Source organism: Podarcis filfolensis (genome assembly GCF_964270895.1).
Source record: "Podarcis filfolensis genome assembly, chromosome: 13".
Classification (NCBI taxonomy): domain Eukaryota; kingdom Metazoa; phylum Chordata; class Lepidosauria; order Squamata; family Lacertidae; genus Podarcis; species Podarcis filfolensis.
Window position 1 is genome coordinate 14,540,865 of NC_139615.1, and position 15,269 is coordinate 14,556,133.

General features: G+C 52.3%; 1 protein-coding gene across 1 annotated transcript; it reads left to right on the forward strand.

The window, feature by feature from the left end:
* The first annotated feature begins 86 nt into the window (after positions 1 to 86).
* ZNF646 (zinc finger protein 646) lies at positions 87 to 13,437 on the forward strand. Its single transcript, XM_083584134.1, has 2 exons — positions 87 to 214; positions 4,529 to 13,437. The coding sequence occupies exon 2, from the start codon at positions 4,661 to 4,663 to the stop codon at positions 9,629 to 9,631; it is 4,971 nt and encodes a 1,656-aa protein (XP_083440260.1). The 5' UTR covers positions 87 to 214; positions 4,529 to 4,660; the 3' UTR covers positions 9,632 to 13,437.
* Positions 13,438 to 15,269: the final 1,832 nt, after the last annotated feature.

Below are 15,269 nucleotides of genomic sequence, written 5' to 3' on the forward strand. Positions count from 1 at the left end.
TTCCTTATGGAAAATCCAAGCAATATATTTAGTGGCTTAAACCATGTGAAACTACCTGTCCCAATTTAGAAAAGTTACTTCCCACTCTTGTATTATTTTTATTTTAAGCACAGTTCAACATGCCAGTCTCCTGGACTTTATACCCTGCCTTCTGTTTACTTCTCATGTTAGAGAAGTGCGGTGCTCAGCTGGGATGGTCAGTGTGATCTGAGAGGTAAGAAAGCAACCTTCTTTGTAAATGTGTCTGGAGTCCTACACTTTAACCTTTGTGTGACCTATCCTTGTTTTTGCAAAAACAGCTGTTTGTGCAGTCTGCAGAAAGGTATGTTTAAAAGGCAGTTTTTGGCTTGACGTGCTTTACTGCACCCCTGGGTAAAATCTCCCATCTTCACCATTCTGCTTTCATAGGTATGGAAAACACCTAGCACATTGCTCAGCCTCACTACTTTCCTAAGAGAGATGGGGATAGAGTCCTGGATTGCCAGGGCCTGCTTGTTTGGATCCATTATAGTTCTGTTATGTGAAGACAGGAAGGCCAGATCCTAACCTCCTCCGCCCCACATGAGCCCCTCAGAGGTCACTCATTAGATGACAAATTCAAGGGGAATAGTTGGAGTAGCCTGGCTTGTAAGCTGTGCAAAGGAAGATTTGCTGTCCAGCTTCAATCAGGACATGGCTGCAAAGGGAAAATGTTCCTTTGATTCCTTGGCTTGAAGTCAGCTGTTCTTCCCTTTAGCTGCAGTTTTAACTTTCCCTTGCCTGATGTCATGTCAGACCTTGGAATGTGGTTTGCCCAAAGCAATCTGGAAGGCCAGCCTCTGTGGCCATGAGCCTAATTAGGAGATTTCTCCCTATTGTGGAATTCCAAGGTAGCGTGTCTCTGTACCTGAAGGCTCCACATAGCTGTTTCACAGCTAAAAGCTATTGCTACCCTTTTCTCTGTGAATACATCCAGGCTTCCTCTTCTTTCTTCTTCCAAAAATGTCTAGGTAAGTTTCTCTCTCTACATAGAATCATAGAAGTAGAGTTGGAAGGGAAGTCCCAACTCGCTGCAATGCAGGAATATGCAGCTTGGCCCATATGGGAATCAAACCCACAACCTTGGCATTATCAGCACCACAATTTAAGCAACTGAGCTGACTGCGGCAGTGGGTTTCATCAGGTGGCAATGGCTGCCTTTGGATAGCATGGTAGAAATCCTCTTGGCCAACTCCTGCCTGCAACTGTCCCGACCCTTTATTAACTGGATGGGAGGCGAGCTAAAGAATTTCCATCATGTGAAACAAATGCTCCTTTCAGCCACCTCCCTGTCACAATAACCAATGGTTGTACACCTCTACCCGCCCCAGTTTGGTTGTGAGGATGAGATTGAGACATGAAATGATTGAGTGAGTGAGTACACCTATGCCTTGCCTTTCCATAAAAGATGCTCATAGCACCTTTCACTTCTGTTTTTCAGAAAACTATAGTTTAGTGTTTTGTCTGAGTTCTAAACTGTGGTTACCCATGGCCTGAAGCTGTTTTTCCCCCCCAAACAAATCATAGTTAAATTAACCCACATTTTGGGGAGGCTTTGACAGTGCAACAAGCTTTGATTAATGAAAATTAAAAGTGAGAGTTTGCAAACTCCTCCTTGTGACCGTGTTAGACAAATGAGGGGCAAGGGAGTGCAAGAGACCTATGTTTTGTCACAGTAAACCATGCTTTACAATGACATCCAAGTGCAGCAACGTGTAAAGAATAGGAGTTTCAGAAACTAGAGTTTCAGGAATCCTGAACTGGAACACTTTTCTCAAGCAACTGGTAATCAATGGTGTACTGCTTTCAAATATAAAGGCTTCATTCATTTTAATAATAAATAAAAGTCCAAAGCTTTGCTTTCAGGATGCTGAATTCTGCTCTTTGTATAACTTTCCATAACTGGAACGTGAAGTTACAGTAGCCCGATAAAGAAGGCCACAAAATTTGCCATTTTAAAAAATTAGCCTGCATTTCTGTATACTATATACCTTGGTTCTCAAATGGCTTAGTTGCCAAACAAATGGGCTCTTGGACGCCGCAAACCCGGAAGTGAGTGTTCCGGTTTGCAAACGTTTTTCGGAAGCTGAACGTCTGATGCGGCTTCCGCTTGAGTGCAGGAGGCTCCTGCAGCCAATTGGAAACTGTGTCTTGGTTTTAGAACAGTTTCGGGAGTCAAACAGACTCATGGAACAGATTAGGTTCGAGAACCAAGGTAATACTGTATTATAAACTGCCCTGTGATCCCCAGATGAAGAGCGGTATAGAAATTTAATTAACTAACTAAATTTCCACACTGGCCACAGAAGACCCCCTTCTTTATGACTATCATGGAAAGTAGCCTGTTACCAGGTTTGGTTAAAAAAAGAGAGAAGCCTTTTAAGTAAACAGGCTAATAAAGGAGGAAGGGGGTGGTCGGTTCCCCATCTCCACCCTTTGCCACCCTGTGATGTTTCTGTGCTGCTTATGGAGGCAAAGACTTTCTGTCCCCTATGGTGTCCTCTGTTTCCTCTAGCAGCGTCCTTCCTCCCCTGTAAGAAAATAAATGTTAAATAAAAGGTATATTTGCAGACTTAGACCCATATGAAGAGCCTTGCTGGACCACCTATTCCAACACCTATTATTCTTCTTGTTGTTATTACCTGCTCTTCACCAGCAGGTCCCATTGGCAGGTTACAACAATTTAAAATTCAGTTATTAATAACAGCTAAAACAAATTCCAGCCACAGGAATAGGGTGGGTCCTGAAAAACACGCATCTCAGGTGTCAAAGGCCAGGGGAAAGAGGTGTGTCTTTAGCTTTTGCCTGCAGCTATATAGCACCAAGTGCATCTCTGGGAATTCCACATCTAGTCCAGCATCCTGTTCTCTCACAGTGGCCGACCAGATGGCTAAAGGAATTTGTATATTCATAACACCAGAAGGCGAAGTTCTTCTGAAATTTTGAGCCACGCCAGTGATGGATTTGAGGGGACCCTGAGAAAAGTACCCATTAGCGGGCCACCCTGGAAGCCATTTAAGTTTCCCAATGGTCACTTGGAGTGCTGTTATGGGTGGACGTACTGGGAAATAAAAGTGGGGGCTCAAAGATTAATATTAATTTTTTTAAGGGGAGACCCAGAGCAGCCTTATCAGTTGCCTGAGGACATTGGGTGCTGATATCAGCCCTGGCCAAAGTGAGTCTTGCACTGAAGCATGGATCACTTGTGTTTCTTAAGCTGTCTCATTGAGTCTGACCATTGGCCTGCCTGCCTAGGCACATAGGAGGCTGATTGTGCCCAGATCTGACTGTTGATCAGTCTACCACAGTGGGGTCTGCTCTGATTGGCAGCAACTCTCTGGGATCTTGGGATATCTTTCCCTATACTGTTAGAACCTTAAACAAACAAAATCCACAAAACTGGAGCCATTGGGGAATTGAAGCTGAGACCTTCTGCTTTGAAAGAGTAGTTCTGCAGGTACCACAGAGCTATGGCCCCTCGCCATCTGTGTAGACTAGGCATGGGCAGCTTGAACCCACCCACATGTTTTGAAGTCCATCTCCCCTCAACCCCATCCAATGGGCAGGGAGAATGGGAGTTGTTGTCCAACGACATCTAGAGGACCACAGGCTCCCAGTCCCTGGTGTAGACTACTGCAATCTTCCCCAACCTGGTGCCCCTCCAGAGTTTTTTGGGATGACAGCTGCCATCAGCACCAGAGAGCAAATCGGAGGGCCAAGACGTGTTTCCCAGGCAAATCCCAGAAGCGTGTACTATAAGGCATCAACTTGTGCTACTAACTCCCGGGGCAAGGGGAATGAAAGAAGGTTGGGAGGAGTCATCTAGGCCAGAGGTTTTCAACCTTTTTGAGTCCATGGCTCCCTTGACGAACTACATCCTTTCTGCAGCACCCCCTTTGGGCTCAGGAGCCCAATTATATCACCCCTTGCCTGTAAAGCTGACAGCCTCTCACCCTTTTTCAAAGACCTTCCCTTGTGGATTGTTCCCTCAGCCTCCTCTCCACTCCTCTCCTGGGGAGTCCTCTGGGCAGCTGCAGCTGCTGCCCCTGGTCTCTGAGCTGCCTCCCCTGCCCATCGACCTCCCACTTGTCCCTCCATTACCAACAGCAAGAGCTGGTGGACCACCCGTCTTTCTCACCCGTTTGCTTGCTTACTCTGAGGCTACCTCAGCTCCCGGCAACCAGCACCCCCTGGCCAGCCCCAGAGGCACCATTCGCCTGGGGAGCTTGTAGCCAGGGCTGCTGCAAAATACAGCTTTGCAAGCCTTTCAGAGGCAGAGATATGAGAGGGCATCAGAGGAGGGTAGGACAGAGGCCAGTGTTGCTTGTGGCACCCCTGACCATCCTTCAAGGCACCCCAGGGTGCCACGGCACACGGGTTGAAAACCACCAATCTAGTTTGATGTAGGCATATCTGATCTGCAGGATATATGCTATTTCCCCACTTTTCCGGTTGCAATGAACCTCAACCAGGTTTTCTCATCTATTCTGTCCTTGCCTTGTATCCGTAGGTTTTGGCTTCAGAGCGCTTGGGGGAGAAAAACGGGACCTCAAGACCACACTATGGGACCGTGCTGCGCCCCAGAGCACCCAGGGCTTCCGCTTTAAAGAAGTGGGCAGGGCGCCGCCTTCTTATGTGAGCAATGGCCGAGGGGGACGCCGCCCTGACCTGCGAGCCGCCCGCCAGCGGGCAGGAGGAGCGTCCGTACAAGTGCAAGCAGTGCCCGCGGAGCTACCGCCACGCCGGCAGCCTGGTGAACCACCGGCGCACCCACGAGGTGGGCCTCTTCTGCTGCCTGCTGTGCCACAAGGACTTCTCCAACCCCATGGCTCTCAAGAGCCACCTGCGCACCCACACCGAGGAGAAGCGCTACAAGTGCCGGGACTGTGGGCGCAGCTTCCGGGCCTTCGCCCAGCTTACCGGCCACCACTGCCTGGCTCGTGCCGCCCAGGACCAGGAGGGGGAAGAGGGCTGCAACGGCGGGAGCTACGCCTTCCAGAGGGGCCAGGACACATCTTCGTCGGACGCCGATACCTTTTCCGGGATGGAAGGCAGCAGCGGGAGCTTGCTGAGCAACCTAGAGAAGTACATTGCCGAGTCGGTGGTGCCGGCTGACTTTTCTCAGCTGGAGTTCCCTGTCCGGGGGGAAGTGGAGGCAGAGGAGCCACTCCCGATGGAGGAGGAGGAAGAAGAGGCAGGGCTCCAGGCCGCTGCTGCAGACGAGCGCCGCTTCAAGTGCAACCAGTGCGACAAAGCCTACAAGCACGCTGGCAGCCTGACCAACCACAAGCAGAGCCACACGCTGGGCGTGTACCAGTGCGGCATGTGCCACAAGGAGTTCTCCAACCTCATGGCTCTCAAGAGCCACACTCGCCTCCACTCGGAGTACCGGCCCTACAAGTGCCGCTTCTGCCACAAGGCCTTCCGGCTCCCCTCCGAACTGCTGAGCCACCAGAAAGCCCACGATGAGGACCCGAGCCAGGCGGAGAGCCTGCCGGCCTGGGAAGGCTCGGAGCAGGGCGTGTGGGAGGAGGATTCCATAGAGACCTCAGCGAAGCTGGACATCTACCAGCCTCCGCCGGCAGGAACAACGCACTTTGGAGACGGCGTCCCCTGCAGCCTGAAAGACGCTTCCAAAGCAGGGGGCGGCGAGCGCTGCAACCCGGACGGGGAGCTTTGCGTCCGCTGCGGTGGGGCTTTTGGCAATGATGAGGAGCTGAAGGGGCACAGCTGCCTCTATCCGGAGGAAGCTGATGAAGAAGATGAGGAGGAAGGCAGCAGTCCATTGCTACCGGCGCCTGGCTCCAATGGAGCCTGGGAAGCGAGCTTGAAAGGGGAGGGCAGCTACGCCGCATTCGAGGAGCGGCCCTTCCGCTGCGGCGATTGTGGCAGGACTTACCGGCACGCGGGGAGCCTCATCAATCACAAGAAGAGCCACCAAACCGGGGTGTACAGCTGCAGCGTCTGCTCGAAGCAGCTATACAACTTGGCCGCCTTGAAAAACCACTTGCGGGTCCACCTCAAGTCCAAGCTTGGTTCGTCAGCTCCAGAAGAGGCCTCCCAGCAGGCAGCTGGCCTCCCAGGCCCACCAAGACTGGAAAACAGCCCTGGGGACTCCGGAGACTGCCATCCACAGCCGCCAGAAGGCTGGAGAGGAGCCTCCTGTCCAAAGGAAGAGGAGGAAAGAGGCGCCGGAGATGAAGAGCGGCCGTACCGGTGCACGGATTGCGGGAGGAGTTACCGGCACCGCGGCAGCCTTGTGAACCACCGCCACACCCACCAGACTGGGGTCTTCCAGTGCTCCATCTGCCCCAAGCAGTACTCCAACCTCATGGCGCTCCGGAATCACGTCCGCGTGCATCTGCGGGCAGCCCGCCTGCGCGGCCGGGAGCAAGGGGGTGGCTTGACATGCAGCAGCTGTGGGGAGAGCTTCGAGGAGGAGGCTGAGTTCCAGCTCCATCAGCTGCGCCACCTGCCGTGTACGGAAGACATAGAGGTGGCGGCGATCCCCAGACTGGGGATTTTTCTTCCGCAGGAAGCTGATCTCCTCCAGGCTATCAGGCAGGATGTGGAAGCTCTGGAGAACGGGACGGCTGTTGTCGAGGACGTCCTGCCTTCCTCTGAGATGGCGCATGCCTGCCCCCAGTGTGGGATGACCTTTGCCAGCGTGGACGGACTGCAGAACCACACCCTCCAGCACAGGAGCGAAGGGGAGTGGTCCGAAGGGATGGCCGAGAGGCCCGAGTCGCCCATCCAGCGGCTCTACGGGTGCGATCAGTGCGGCAAGTCGTACCGGCACTCAGGGAGCCTCATCAACCACAAGCAGACTCACCAGACAGGCGACTTCAGCTGCTCGCTTTGCGGGAAGCACTTCCAGAATGTCGCCTCCCTGAAGAGCCACTTGCGTGGGCATCAGAGGCCTCGGAGGGGACCATCGGGGGTTGCCGTGGCTACGAACGAGGAGGAGGATGCCGAAGATGGAGCCACTGTGCCTGGGGCGTTGTTCTCTGGCGACGAGTTCCAGGACACCTACAGCATTCTAGAAGAAGGCGCTGCCGTGAACGGCTGGCCGTCCAAATCGGAAGCCGCCTCGCCATTGCCTGGTGACGTTGAGGTGCTCCCCTACCTCTGCGAGCAGTGTGGGCTCAGCTTCAACCAGGTGAGCAGCTTGATGAGTCATAAGGAAACCCACCAGCTCGGCATCTACCAGTGCTCCCTCTGCCCCAAGGAATATCCCAGTCTTCTGGCTTTGAAAAACCACTTCCACGGTCACACCAAAGCCACAGCGTCTGGCTGGGGCAGCCCTGGTGGGGATGGCAGCGCTGAAGAGCAGCCCTTTCTCTGCAGCCTCTGTGGCATGATCTTCCCCAGCGAGGAGGACCTTGAGCGCCATCACAGCCTCCTGCACGAAGAGGGCGAACACCAGGGGGAGGAGCAGGAGGCGGTGCTCGAAAGGGAGGCAGGCGAACGGCTGGACAGGGCAGGCGACCAGGAAGAGGAGCAGCTCCTCTCTCACATCTGCGGCTATTGCGGCCAGACATTTGACGATATGGCCAGCTTGGAAGAACACAGCGAGGGGCACCAGGAGGAGAAGGCCGCCGCCTTGGCTGACACTTCGATCCAGCTCCGACGAGCCCCGCGCCTGGAGGAGGAACAGGAGCCTCCGCCCCCAACAGAAGCGCCGGCTACTGCCGTCGAACCCCTGGACAGCCGGCCTTACGCCTGCGGTCAGTGTGGCAAAACTTACCGGCACGGTGGCAGCTTGGTCAATCACAAGAAGATCCACCAGATTGGAGATTACCAGTGTGGCTTCTGCTGCCGGCAGTACCCCAATCTGTCTGCCTACCGGAACCACCTCCGGAACCACCCAAGGTGTAAGGTGAACGGCAGCGTGCCGGAACTCCGGCAACCAGACCCTGCAGGAGCAGGGGGCCTGCCTGTTGGTTGCGAGGCGCCGAAGGAGGAGTCCCTTGACGGGAGGGCTGTGGCACAGCAAAAGGGGCAAGATCTGCCAAACACTTCCTCCTCCCCTCTCCCATCTCCCGTCGTGGAGGAAAAATCAGGACAGGAAGCGTTGGCTGCTGGCCAGTCTGAGGAGAAAGATATCCAGGCGTGTGGTGTCTGCGGGGAGGCCTGTGAGGGACTAGCTGGCCTGGAGGCCCACCGGGCTCTACATTTTGACCACGAGACTGGAAAAGTGGAGGGAGAAGAAAACGGCGGTCCGTCTGCTGAAGAGGCGGGCTCCCCTTTGGAGCGCCCCTTCCAGTGTGACGTTTGCGAGCGGAGCTACAAGCACGCAGGCAGCCTGATCAACCACAAACAGACACACAAGACCGGCCTGTTCCATTGCGGCGTCTGCCAGAAGCAGTTCTTCAACCTCATGGCCCTCAAGAACCACAACCGCACCCACTTCGAAACCAAACGCTACCGCTGCCCCGAGTGCCCCAAGGCCTTCCGGCTCCAGAAGCAGCTGGCCAGCCACCAGCGCGTCCATCGCGATCGGAAGCGGGACCTTTCCTCCTCCCACCCTCCCCGGAGGTCCGCTCACGCCAAGCGGGCGGGCAAGGGGGCCAGTCTGGCCCACTCTCTCGGCAGCGCCGCCAAGCGCCGCCCGGACCCTGAAGAGCGCCCTTACCGGTGCGAGGAGTGTGGGCGCACGTACCGCCACGCGGGGAGCCTGCTCAACCACCAGAAGAGCCACAAGACGGGGCACTTTGCTTGCTCGCTGTGCAGCAAGGCCTACCCCAACCTCATGTCCCTCAAGAACCACCAGCGCATCCACTACGAAGTGAAACGCCACCGGTGCCCAGATTGCGGCAAGGCCTTCAAGTGGCAGCGGCAGCTTCTGCGGCATCAGCGCAGGCCTCACCCGTGCGGCCAGAGCGCTCCAGGGCAAGAGCAAGAGGGGAGCCTGGCCGCTCCCCAAAGGGAGCAGGGGGGCAGCAGCCCAGGCGAGGCCCCTCCGGGCTCTTTCCAGTGCCAGACGTGCCCCAAACACTTCCCCAACCGCGCCGCTCTGAGGAACCACAGCCGCGTCCACGCAAAGAAACGCTTCCAGTGTTCCGAGTGCGGCAAGCCTTACCGAGCGTCTCGGAGCCTCAAGCGCCACCTGAGGAGACACCAGTCCGAGGCGGCGGTGGATGTCGCTGAAGAGAAAGCGGCCGATCCCTCGTCTTCCTCCTCCTGTTGTGCAGAAGCAGCAGCCAGCCAGCCGCCGGACGAGCGGCCCTACAAGTGCAACAGTTGCGAGCGGACGTACCGCCACGCCGGCAGCCTCCTCAACCACAAGAAGGCGCACGCCACCGGCCTCTACCGCTGCCCCACCTGCCAGAAGGAGTTCCACAACCTCCTGGCCCTCAAGAATCACCTCCACGTCCACACGGACAAGAGGCGCCACCGCTGCCCCCGCTGCGGCAAAGCCTTCCGGACCGCCCGCCGCTTAGCCGCCCACGCCAAGGCTCACGGCAGCCTCAAGGAGGAAGGGCCTTTCTCCTGCGCCGTCTGCTCCAAGGGGTTCTCCCACCAGCTCAGCTTCCGGCAACACCTGCTGTCACATGCCAAGGATGGCGGGTACCCTGCTGCTAGGGGCAGTGCTCCGGGGGACGTGAGCTGAGGGCGGGCAGCCCGTGTGGGGACCACGTGTGCCAAGGATGGTAGGGCAGGGACCTCCAGCTGCAGGGAAATTTGAAAGGCTGGGTGGGGAGCCGTACCCCTGGGATCAGTTGTCCATGCTTTGGGGAGGGGGGAAGGAAGAGGGTCAGGGATACCCAGTGGGTGAAAATTGGGTGCAAGACCCCCCATTCTCTGTAGAACACCAGGGTCCAAAGACACTGAGGGGTGGGGCAAACATTCGATGGAATGTTGTATTGAGCACTCCAACGACGCCTCTTTTGTGTCACTTGGAAGTGCTCCCCTCTGGCAACCTGTACCTTCGTAAGCTTGGATCCCGTTTTGAGAACTGAATTTTAGCCCCCCTCGGAACCTTTCAGGCATGTGCTTAAACCCCATACTGATTTGAGTTTTCAAACTGTTTTTTATACTTCTAAAATCCATTTTGAAAGTCAGATGAGTTAGCAAGTTTGTGTTTAAGCCGCGTATGGTATTTAAAGTCCTGGGTTTTTTTAAATAAAAACAAAAGTAGAATCAAAAACGTACTGTCCTAAACAAACAAACAAATGGGGAGGGTGAGCTCAGTTTTAGTTGCTGAATGAGTACAAACAAGCATCCTTGGTGTGGAGTAACTTTGGATTACTACTACCTCCTTAACTGGAAACTTGTATACGTTTTCTTGGTGCGAAAGAGAGTTTTTACAACTTGTCCAAATTTGTAGGCTTTGACGTCTTTTCGAAGCGGGTTCTGGAGAAAAGTCACTAAAAGATTATTGTGTTGATTACTAGAATGGATTCCTAGAGGTGATTGACTTAAAGCTTTGAGTTTAGGTGAGGAAATTAAGGTCACAGGCGCAGGATATACATGTAAAGCACATTTAATTCACACGGCTTCCCCTGAAGAATCCCAGGAGCAGTAGTTTGCCCTCATGGAGATGGAGCTGCAGCTCCCAGCATCTTTAGCAAACTACATTTCCCAGGGTTCTTTGAGGAAACGATGTGTGCTAAAAGTGTACTCAGTGTACAGTCTGGATTGTTGACCTTAATCTTTGCAAAACTGGACCTGGAACGGTCTCCCCACACAGGCCCTAGTGGAACCAGTGGGAGCACGGTAAACAAATGTCCGTAATCAATTGGACAGGTTACTTCTGGTCCTCACCCTCAGGAAAAAGAAAGGTTTTGCAGGTACCACCACCTCTCTGTGTGTATTTCCTCTAAAACCACCTCCTCCCCAGTGGTACAGGGATCATCCGATCTGTAGAGGTCTCTACAGATGTGTATTTCTAAGGCACCTCTGCACCAGAGGAAGGAAGAGAAGACCCCAAATGCAGGAACAAAAGCGGGAGGCAGAGGAGGAGACCTCACAGAGGTGCCAAGATGACAGCTCATTGCCCAACGCTCCTTTGAGCATCACAGCTCTCCTTTAGGGGTGATTCTGAGGGCCAAACTAAATGTGGCATTTATTAGGTGGTTTGGCATGGCACTGTTCATTTGTCTTTCACCTGCTGATGCGCTGGCGGGTGGAGGGGTCAAGCCAGATCAGACTGGGGGGGGGGAGAGTGGCTTTAACCTTCTGTTCTACCTGTGAACTCCAGCAGGATCTCCTGTGCCCTTTGGCCATGTTTACTGCAGTGGGAAGGAACACGCCCCCTGTGCAGTTAAAAGAAAAGAGCCGTGCAGTGCCGCCACTAAACGTCACGTTGGGTTTGGTTCTGACTCAGTCCTTGTTCCGAGATGCATGGAGGAAGTGAATCAGGATCAAACTGCACATCACACTGGGCGCATCTTTGCATTCAGCGTGCAGCTATGTGGGGCAGGGAGCTGATGGCAATTAGGATGGCGGCAGGTGCAGAGGGGCGATTTAGCCCTCTCCCTCCCCAGAAGAAGGGAAGCTCCCTTCTCCGGGGCATCTGGTGTCTTTGGAGAGGCAGGGAGGCCCAACCACAGGTGACAATGACAGGCAGAGCCAGCATATCCATCTCCCTGCAGAGTTTTAAAATGGCAAAACAAGCCAAAAGAAGAAAGCGGGCAGGTGGGGGTTGGCCGAGGGCACATTGAGGTTGATGGGGCAGCGCCCTGCTTGCATGAGTGGACCAGCCTCCACTGATTGACTTCAGTGGAGTGAGAAGTCTCCTTCCATGCCTGCTAGGATCTTAGTAATTGTCAGCCCCTTTTCCCACCTGAGGGTATTCTTTAAATAACACTAGATGTTAAATATGAAGGCTCGTTAATAATTGCACCTGGTTTGGATGCTTGAGGAGACTCAGGATGCCTCGGGCAGTTGATTGTCTCCTGCACCCCCTCCTGAGGTCTCCTCTCCTTTCCTTCCTCCTGCCCTGGCAAGACTTTTATGGCGCTTTGGCAAGTGATACATGCAGTCAGCTCTATGCTGGCTGAAGCAAGCCCTTTGACGAAGCTCGGGTGTGTGCCTTGAGGGAAGCAGGGGCTTCTCTCTCTCAAGAACTTCCAGTATGTTTTCCCGGCTTGATCTCTTCAACCTATCTTTTAAATTTTATTAATGAGATATTTTGGTTCTCCGCAAGGCTCTAAGCAGATACCGGGCAAGACACCCGGGTAGATCCCTGTTGGGGCTGCAAATAAAGAATTGGAGGTTTGAAACCTTCCGCATTTGAACTCTTCCTGGCTTCTCAAAAACTAGCACATCGCGCTAAACCTTTCTCCGCAATGTGCTAGTTCCTCAAATACAGCAAGGGTTTTAATAAAACAAACAAAGCATGCTTCCACCCCTTCCTCAGTCCAAAGTGGTACCTTCCTAACTGGGCACTAGCTGGCTGTAATGCTTGGATGGATTCCTACTCGCACGATCTAAAACTTGTAAAAGGGGTGGCCATGTTTGTAGTGATAGGCTAGGGGCAGGGGATGTGGAATCCTTTCCGAAGAACCTTTTAAGCTATTTTTGAAACAAGCGGACTAGAAACTTGACTGCTGCGTCTTTCCTCTTCTGTTGTGGTGGGTTGGCTGGCGTGGGCGAAGGGCTCACTGCTGTTCCGAGACCAACCTCCACGCTTTCCGCATCTAGGCAGAATTTCTCAGCCTGCCACAGATGAACCTGTGCGCGGTGCAAGGGGTCTGAGTGAAAGCCATCCAGGTTCTTCAGCGGTTTGGTTCAGAGAAAGAGTAGTCATTTTTAAGTAGCTGAGAATTCTCTATTGTGATGAACGTTTTATAGAATTTCTAACATAGTTGGGTAATATTTTTTATTGGGGAGGGAGGGACATATATATGTGTTTGTTTATTTTGTTATATCCCCCCCTCTCAGTTTTTTATTTTTATGACACACTCAGATGTACTAAACAGTCCTGTTTTATGCTGCTGTTTTCAACAACTGACATTCTGGCTTTTGGTCAGCCAAAACCTTTATGGAATTAAAATAATTTTGTTCTGATTTCTTATGTTTTGAAATGTTTCCCCCACCCACTTCTCTTTCTCCTTAATCCAGTTCTCTAAATAATCACCATTCAGTATGTTACTTAACATGCACTTCACTGTGAACGTTTATGGGATTTCATTTTTTTTTAAGGGCGGGCGGGGACAAAACATTTAAAACATAAGAAGCCATTTTCCTTTCCTCACCTGCTCTAATGTACTAGTTCTCACTGCCCTCCCAGAGATGGAGCAACATCCCAGGACTCTAGATCCCTCCTAGGACCTCTCCCTGCCCCCAAACACCTTGCCCAGTACTGTAATAGGAAGGAATCAATTTTCGTAGGGTACTTGGCGCCACCTGGTGGCCATACCTGATCTGTGAAACACTTAAAACTGCAAATAAATTGTTCTTGGTTTCTAAAAAGAAGTGTTTCCTCTCACTCTCACTCTCTGATTTGCTGTCTTCCTCAAACCGACTAGATGCTTTTAAAAGAACAAGGAGAAAGCCTGCAGGTTTGACCCTGAGAGACCTGCATTCACAAGGTCTCCTCATAGCAGTGGGTGGGCATAAAATAGCTCAGGTAAAAGGGCTGGGGGGGGGGATGGACTCTACAGGGTGGATCCAAGCAAATCTGCTGGTGGGTACTCACTGCTTCACACAGGATTTGTCCTTAGGCCCAGGTCCACAAATCCTGCACACTGCCGTGCGACACGTGCTGACTGGGAGTTCCAGTCATAGAATCATAGAATTGCAGAGCTGGAAGGTGTCATGGTCTGGTCTATGGGCGATTGAAATCCCGGCTGAGGACGTCGGGACCGGGGGCAAGATGGCGGGGTGGGAGCAGGAACGAGAGTCCAGAAGCCAGGGGTCCGAGGGTCAAGAAGCAAGGAGTCACAAAGTCAAGGGTCCGAGGATCAGGAAGCAAGAAGCCAAACGCAGCAAGGCAGGAAATGAGTTGCTGTGGCAAAGAGCCAAAGGGAAATGCTGACCTTATATCCCTTCCCGGCTCTTGCCACCAGGTGCAGTGAGTTACCAATCGGCCTCACCTGTGCGGCCGCGCCTTGCCTCTCCAGAACAAACTTAGAAAGGCCCCAGTCCTGCGAAGCCCTACTGGTCACAGGGCCTGGCTCCTGCATTCACTCCTGACAGAAGGGAATCTGAGGGTCATCTAGTCCAGCCCCCTGCTGTGCAGAAATATGCAGCTGTCCCTAACGGGGTTTGAACATGCAACCTTGGCATTATCAGCACCGCGCTCTAACCAACTGAGCTATCCAGTCGAAAACATATGGAGGGCACCAGGATGGCAATGGTTGCCCAAGTTAGCACACACAAGCCGCTTGCCTCAGGCAACATATTTTAATCTGGGGTTTTTTTCACAACCCATCAGAGCACAGGCCAGGCCTATTAAGAAACCACTTCTGGCAAGTTTAGTGGAATTTATTGGAAGGGGTGACACAATAGAGGTGTACAAAATGTTCTTAGGTCCTGCAACATACTGTATAGCGATGGTGAGCTTTTTGGATGACTTTGAAAGAGGATTATTCAAATTAATGGGGATAAGACTATCAATAGCTACAAGCTCTTAAATTTAATAGTAATGCATTAATGATAACAGCCATGAAAGCTATGTTATGGATTCTTGAGGTGGAGGAGGGCTCTAATTTTTGCTTTTCTGGCACAGACAACTACAGCGCTTGGATTTTCAAAAATATTTATTTCCCCCTTTCCCACACAATTGTTCGAAGCATTGCCGAAAGACACCAAAATATAACAATGTACAACATCTGGTTGATCAAGTATAAATATATATAAAAACACAGCAGCATTAAAACCGTATTAAAAAGTTCAAAAACGATTGTAAGATAAAATAGCATGCCTTCCAGAATAGAAAAAAATAAAAAATCAGCAGTTGTGTAAAAACAGTGTTGGATCTTCCCCAGGAGAGAATTCGACAACTGCGGTGTCGTCAGTGAAACGTTCCTGTGCCTGGTACCTCCCAGTTGAAACTTTCAAATCTGTTCTGAGCAGAAATGCCTGTGTTCTCTGCTTAGGCATAGAAATGGAAGAGTGGATCTCTTGAAAATGTTCCACACCTTCAAATAATTTATTTTGTACAATGAAGTATTAAGATAAATATGCACACACACAGCTACACACATTCATCTCTGTCAATTGTACGATTACCAAATTCAGTCTCTTAGCCAGTCTACACTAAAGGGTTTCTGAGATACTAAAACACTGACTCTTGAAGGAAG

Coding starts and splice junctions, on each gene's coding strand:
- ZNF646 (XM_083584134.1), top strand. CDS start 4,661: ATGGCCGAGGGGGACGCCGCCCTGACCTGCGAGCCGCCCGCCAGCGGG.